The sequence below is a fragment of the Schistosoma mansoni genome, chromosome 3 (genome assembly GCF_000237925.1).
Source record: "Schistosoma mansoni strain Puerto Rico chromosome 3, complete genome".
NCBI lineage: Eukaryota > Metazoa > Platyhelminthes > Trematoda > Strigeidida > Schistosomatidae > Schistosoma > Schistosoma mansoni.
Genome location: NC_031497.1, coordinates 7597626 through 7604967, shown reverse-complemented (window position 1 = coordinate 7604967; position 7342 = coordinate 7597626). Strand labels below are relative to the sequence as shown.

Sequence of the window (7342 nt, the reverse complement as noted above, 5' to 3'; positions counted from 1 at the left end):
TAATCACTGTCGTATATAAAAACTATTTAATTCAAGAACAATCCACTCAAATATAATCGTGATTTATAGTTCACATGAAAGTTAATCATCTCAGTAGATAATATCATAGCTGAATTATTCGTAAATGCTTATAATAATCTGTTCAGTTGATACCCTATACAGAATACGAACTCCTGAAATATATATATATATATATATATATATATATATATATATATATATATATAAAGTATTAAGAAACAAAAAGTCACAAAAGAAAACACTTTTCATTTTATGCCCTTGACCATGATGGTATCTGTGAGACGATCACAGTGAAATATATCTCCCCCTCGACATATTAACAGTTTAAACATCCTTGCTAAACAACCAAAATGTATTCTTATCAAGTTGTTTGCTCAACGCCACGGTTACTTGGGCCGTTTTATCCAATTAGGATAGATTTATAATGTTAATAAAACGATAATAGGTTATTTGATGCAAAGCACTTAGACGGTCTTGTAACTAATTTTGATAAAACGATGAGATCAACTATCCTGTCAAGATTTGACATAAGCCAAAGCATAATTATTGTTTTCTGGCACATTAAGAATAAACACCTGAAAGTTCCTTGAAATTTCTGCTTAATATCAAGAAGCTAAATAGGTGGAAGAAGTAAATCCCTCGCCACCTGATTTATCTACCCTTGTTACATGACAACTCAAATGCATATGTGACTTGTCGCCTAAACTTCTATTTACCAAGTTATACTACTTTCAAGTAACTAAAATATACCTACAGATTTTTCACCCTTTTAATTCCAAGCTGTATTGGCGTGTTCGAATACCATAAATTACTAATGTTAGAATCACACATGTTTACTCCTATTAAACTATAAATATTTTATTTTTACTCCTGTTGTTTTTCTATTAGGATAAACACACAAATATTCCCTTTACCATAAATTATAGTGGTGCTTAAGTTGATGATAAAAATCATCAATTTTTATTACTGCTGTTCTAATGCATCTATAATTACACTAAGTTGGTAGGTGCTGGAAACCATTTTATTGAGTAAAGTAACATACTTATTTATAAAATATTTGAGACAAGTAAACGTCAGAAATCAATCAAAACATAAATGACTGTAAAATGAGTTTAGCAGATCACTACTCATCAGTCCATAAACTTGAAACTTCACTATCGAACCGAATATCCTTGCTGTTATATCACCATTTTCATCATCTGATGGCAACTAGTTGTTCGGTTGTCGTTGTGAATATCCGGATATATTCAACCTCCCCCCCAGACTTCATAAACAAAAACTCCAAGTTTATTAGGATTCCTACTTGTATGAATAGCTTTACGACAAATTAAAGCTTGATTTCTCATGGGTCAACACCAAAACTCCAGTCGAAAGACAACCTGTCAATAGAAAAGGAATCTAGCATACGCTATTACATGAGTTGGGGACCATTTCGATCGGGTGGTTTTCATTAGGCCACACAAGAACAAAAAACACTAAATAGGGAATTTTCATTAGTTGATTAACCTTATTCATTCTTTTTTGATAAAATTATGAAGAACATTTTGTTATTTCTGGACGAAAAAGTCATATTGTAGATAATTTATAAGTTAGTATTGAGATGTATGTCGATCAGAGTCCAACTTTATGTGTTATTAGCATATTCAAAGGCAACAAATGTTAAAGCTAATATAAGTGAAAAGGCAACACCAATGAAGATTAAGATCAAATATAGAAAGTAGGTTAACTAAGTTTGAACTGGATAACATCTCAATAAACTCACTAATATATTGATTTAATCTACATTGCTCAGTAGTTCAAAGTCAAATAAACTAAGTCACTTCACAACTGATTTATCCATAATTTAATCTAGAAAACCAATCTACTAATGTCTTACGATTTAAAATGTCGTAGCCAATCAAAATAACTGGTTCATACATTTAATTCCAACCCATAAAAATTTTAAGGTTCAAGATCAATCCATGAGGAGTTGGAAATATACACACGACCTTCATTGATTAACCAGGATAGATATCAACGACCTTTGGACGACTTGTTAAGTCAGTTAAAGAACTACGGTATATTGCTTTGTGGAACTGACTTTAATCACTGAGCGCCGAATTCGAAACTGGTCCATATACGAATACTTAGATGAACAGCCAAGGCAACACAATAACGTATATATTGTGATCACTATCAGCAATTTTACCATTCATTTATTTCTTGATCAGTATTTTACCGTAGTATGCATGGTGAATCAGAAATAAAGACAAACGTGGAGCTTTCCAATAAATTAATTAGTTAGTAACTTAATATTTCACTTGCAGAATAAAAAGAAGAGTTAAACATTAGGAAGACCGAAGTCACTTCTACATTGTCAATGAAATACATTCATATTATGGCAAATTAAACCTATAGACGAAGTATATGCAACAAAATAAGTGTGATTACATGGATTACAATGCTGGGTATCTCAAAGTATACTCGAGTACTTATACAATTATTTTTCCACAACTATTTTTCCAGTTAATTTGCTCTTAATCATCTGTTACTTTCTTATTAAGAACCTCATCAAGTTTCTCATAGAATAGTTCTTCTGCAAACTGTTGCCAGTTTTCAATTGTCCAAATGCAATTTCCTCCGGATATGGTCTTGTGCAGTTCTTGTAAACACTCTACTTTAATATCCGACGCCACTTTTGCATACTGAGTTCTCCACAAACAATCTGGAGTAAATGAAAATTGATCGATAAACGTACCTTTAGATCTTATTGTGTGATTTGTGACTTTTCTCAAGTGAATATCCACATTATGAAGTAAATTATCTAGATTAATAAGCTTGCTTCTGTTTTTCTCCTCATTTTTTACAGAATCTTCATTTCGAATCGGTTGGTTCAACAACAGTTTTAAAAAATTAAGCAAACTGACTGGACTATGTCTATCAACAATAGAAGCGATGGGATAAAAAGACAGACATACACATTCTCTTCAACGGAACTGATTGTGATTGTATGCTTCTCCCATAAATTGTTAACTGGATCTGGCCACTCGAATTTTCTCTCCATCTTATGGATAGTATCATCTGGAACTGGACTTGGCCTGGAGCGATTTCTAAGGATACAAGTATCCATCGCACATTGACAAGCTATTGACGCATAACTACATGAGTCTGGTATAATAAGAAAATACAAGATTACACTTTCTTGCTAAATTATAGATTGAACGACGCATACTACAGTAGTAGAAGTTGTCGTCTAATAAAACTATGACATCTTTTGCATCTAAAGTAGAGTATATGTTTATCCTCAACCAAATAACTTGTTCCTTTTCATTCAGATTGTGTATAATCTCAAAACCCTTCCATAAAGCTAACAGTTTCTCCAAACAACCAACAACAGCTTGACGCCAAGCCTTCCAATCAGAATTCTAGTCCAAATATTCAAAAATAAACAAATTTCATACATTTGCTTTCAGAGAAAGCATTTGTGCTGGAACAAGTTGATCATATTCTAGCCACAAAACTGAACAATCATTTGTTTCTAACTGATGCAGACGTTCACATAATGTACTTTTCCCACTTCCTGGAAGACCTAAGACAGTCGTTAGTACCACTTGTTTCATAAGCAAAACTGAAATTGAAAAAATCGAAGTTATCTGATTATGACGCTTAAATTAATTTGTTTGCGCTTAAACGATAGTTTGGTGCAAAAAGAAAACCACAGGGAGTGAAAGTTATTAAAAGATCATCGGGAGTCTGATTTAAAAGTCTAAGTTCTTAGCTGTGGATTAGGGTCTCGCATTTCATTGCAGTTACACGAGTACGCAAAAACTTCCATATTCCAAAACTTACAATACTAATAGTAAGTGAAGAGATTGTATGTTAAGTTTTACCAGGCAGATAGACACTTTCTGTTTCAGTTTGTAAGCATTGACAGTTGTCGGTTACGTTCACATGGAAGCGAAAAAAATTAAGACCAGACGTAACTTGGATACTGGATAGGTTTACGGAAATAATAGTAAACACTCGAAAAATGTTTCTAATGGGTTGCGCACAAGCTGAAATAGCGGCAGCTCTTATGACCCATAGACGGATTAACATTCCCAATATCCACATCTATCTACATTTCCTAGAGGCAAACGAACAATCAATTTGATGATTGTTTTTAAACGCGATGTTAAGTGGCAAGAGTTTATCATAGCTAGCTAATAAAGGTTGAAGCTGTTTGGTAGTAATGCCTACAACATATTTATTTCGCAGAAATGAGCAAGACTTGTGGATCGTAAATGGACTAAATAGGTGTGGTTGAGAATATCTCCATACATATTTGCTCCCTCACGAGAAAATATAAGCTTATAATGCCCATCCACTGACTCTGAACAAGAGAACTAACAATCTTGTTGGGTCCCTGTTAGCAGGAGCTTTGATTAATACATATTCGAGACAAGTCGGAGAATCCCCTCCTAGTCCGCTGGAATATTTCTGTGCAAATTTTATGCACATGCCAACGTTCTCAATATATTAGCTATTGTTATTTGTTTAGGGAATATTTTTTGTTTCCTTTCAATTGGCGTTTTGATTTGACACTGAAGAAATTCTAAGGTATTATAGTTTGCCTATGACGTATAAACCTCTTAGTTCACAAGCGCCAACCAAGCCTGGGATAACACTAGGAAGAAAGAAAGCAAGGAATATATAACTCTTGATTGGCATTTAGATAATAAGTTATAAACGGACTACTTGAGTGGTGAGACTACAATTTATGGACAAATCAATGAATTTGAAGACATTCAGTATGGATTTTGACGCGAAGTTTACCCACATATATGGCTATATAGCATTATGGAACTATAGCTGGTGTCACTATGATGAGGACCTTAACTACAAACTCTCAACACAAACCTGATTCCTCGCACTAATCTACAACCCTCTTTTGATCTTATTATCTAGGTGGATTTCCTTAAGGTCACTTTAGAATCGCTCAAAGGTCATCCATAAATTATAGTCTCACCTACGTTAAAAAAATTAATAGGCCACACCAACCAACAAACGTAGGGTCGACTTCAGGCACTCGATATGCGAGAAATAAGGCTGTCCATCCACTCGGCGCATTAAAAAAATTTGTCTAGTGATAGCTAAACGACCAAGAAATCGACAACTACAAAAACCACTATATATGGATAAAACCTTAAACTCATAATAAGTAAGGTAATGTATGAGAAACTTTCACAAACACAAGGGCCACGAAGAACAAAGCTTCGAACTTAAGCTTAATGTGCAATGAACATTGTCCTTCAAACTAAGCTCGTTCACATCTAATATTCAATATCTGACTGATGAGCTTGGGAAAACCAACTGATTTCTTTGAGCTCGCTTCTTGATACATTAGTATGTTTTTAGATCTTCGAAGTCCTCCAGTGTGTGTCACATAGCCATTTGGCTGCTATTATGTTTGTAAATGCGATAGTTATTTGAGGTACAATTTATCTTATAAATATACGAGTAGGTTTATTCTGGAACAGTGGGTTAGCCAGAGCCAGTAACTTTCAGATCATCGAGCGGCGAATTCGGTTTGTTTCAGTTCGAAAAAAGTTCGCGAGCAATCCGAGCAGAGTAGCTATGCTTATAGTAGGGGAAGTATTAATAAGAGTAATGATAACAGTAGAATTAATAACGATATTTGTGATAATAAGGACAATGGTAATGATAATGCGAAAATCTAAAGCATGCTTCAGGTATGTCTGTTCCGGCAGAAGCACGGTAAGCTGTAAGTAAATCCTGGGCCATCAACCGTCCTCTTAAAGCTACCTACTGAAGGCCTTGTGATCGCGTCCGCTATGAGAGTACCTCAGACTTTGCCCTTAATAAGGAAAAGTATGATCATATTTAGGTTTTGGCTTTCTGATGTGTTACTCGTCGAGGATTACTTCATGAGGTACACTGGAGAAGCGTAGGTAGCATGTTTTTTATTTGGATGGTCATGAGTATTTAGTATGCAGTACTACATTAACTGATTGCTTCATACTCCCTTGTAGCTTAGAGAGAATAATCCGAGTTTGAGGAGTCAGACTTCAAAAAATTGCTCCTCAGTCCCATGACCCACCTTGTGGAGTATTTTTGTACTTGTTCCAAGAGACCTTAATTCGTTTTGTGGTGAGGAGGTGCTACAATGCTGTTTCTAGACGTTGGCAAATGTATGTTCGGGATATTGCTAAAAGTCAACACACCTGATCATCTCTAAATAAAGTGGAGGGTGGTGTAGACTTAATTAGCATTCAACGGATAATCAAAGTATTCCATGACTATTAAGGATAAAGTGGTTCATCTTCCCTCTTTCGGGAGTTGTCACATTTGGGCGTGCTGGTAACCCCTAGGCACTATACAAGAATTCTGGGGTAGATGTTGTTACAGCTTAAAGAGTTTCTTTGTCGAAGGGATTTCAACTTTTTCAAGAATAACCCGGGAATTTGGTGGATGTTTTCGGACCATTCGAAGTTTCTAATGTGGAAGGATGTCCCGAGGTTGTTAGTTCCTGGTTTGGCTGAGTGTTGAAATAGTCACGGAATATTTCTGCCATCTCTGCCTGGTAAAACCTTTGCGCATAGGGTCTCTAATTTGTGGACTTTAAGAAGTCATATTTGACGAGTTGGGATAACTATAGGGTTATACGTTTGTCGCAAGTCGTCTTTCAGATATTGGCTCTGACCATATATAACGAATTGTTTAGGCAACGTAGTGTTGTAGGATGTGAGTGACTCCCGTTTTCACCATGAATTACAGTAGACCTAATCAAAAATCCTTTAGCAACAATGACTAAAAGGACATTCAGTGCTGCTCAACTGCGAATAACCTTCACTGGTAAGAACTTATTTTCTGTATCCATAAAAGATAAGCTTCCGCATGTGGTCGCCTCTGTGTGCATCTACCAGTTCACCTGCTCTTGTGGAGCAAGATACATCGGCCGTAGCTAGCGCTCACTTTAAATTCGGATACGAGAACATATCCCAGTTTGGTTCGACAAGGGTGAAAGGAAAGCATTTAGGAGTTCTATACTTGAACACCTAATCGACTGTGATCATTCTACGGATCCACAGTCTGATTTTAAGGTTGTTTATATGATCCATTCAAATCTGCCTAGATTTCTTCGTATCGAACTCCTAAAAATAGCCGAAGCTCGCACCATCCATTAGCTTAAACCAGAACTATGCGTAGAAAAGAAGTACGTCTTGTCATTATCGTTACCATGGCCTTAATATTGTTATTATTATTCCATTATTATTACTGCATTTCCACTTTACTTGTGTCATAATCTCATTATTTTATTCATGAATACTCATTATATCAC

The 7342-nt window shown here is 35.3% G+C and overlaps 1 protein-coding gene across 1 annotated transcript; it reads right to left on the bottom strand.

The window, feature by feature from the left end:
- Window positions 1–2043: 2043 nt before the first annotated feature.
- Smp_074770 (hypothetical protein) lies at window positions 2044–3620 on the bottom strand (the record flags this gene model as incomplete). Its single annotated transcript, XM_018799091.1, has 5 exons — window positions 2044–2725; window positions 2759–2937; window positions 2979–3168; window positions 3197–3425; window positions 3462–3620. The coding sequence occupies 5 exons, from the start codon at window positions 3618–3620 to the stop codon at window positions 2538–2540; spliced, it is 945 nt and encodes a 314-aa protein (XP_018650914.1). The 3' UTR covers window positions 2044–2537.
- Window positions 3621–7342: the final 3722 nt, after the last annotated feature.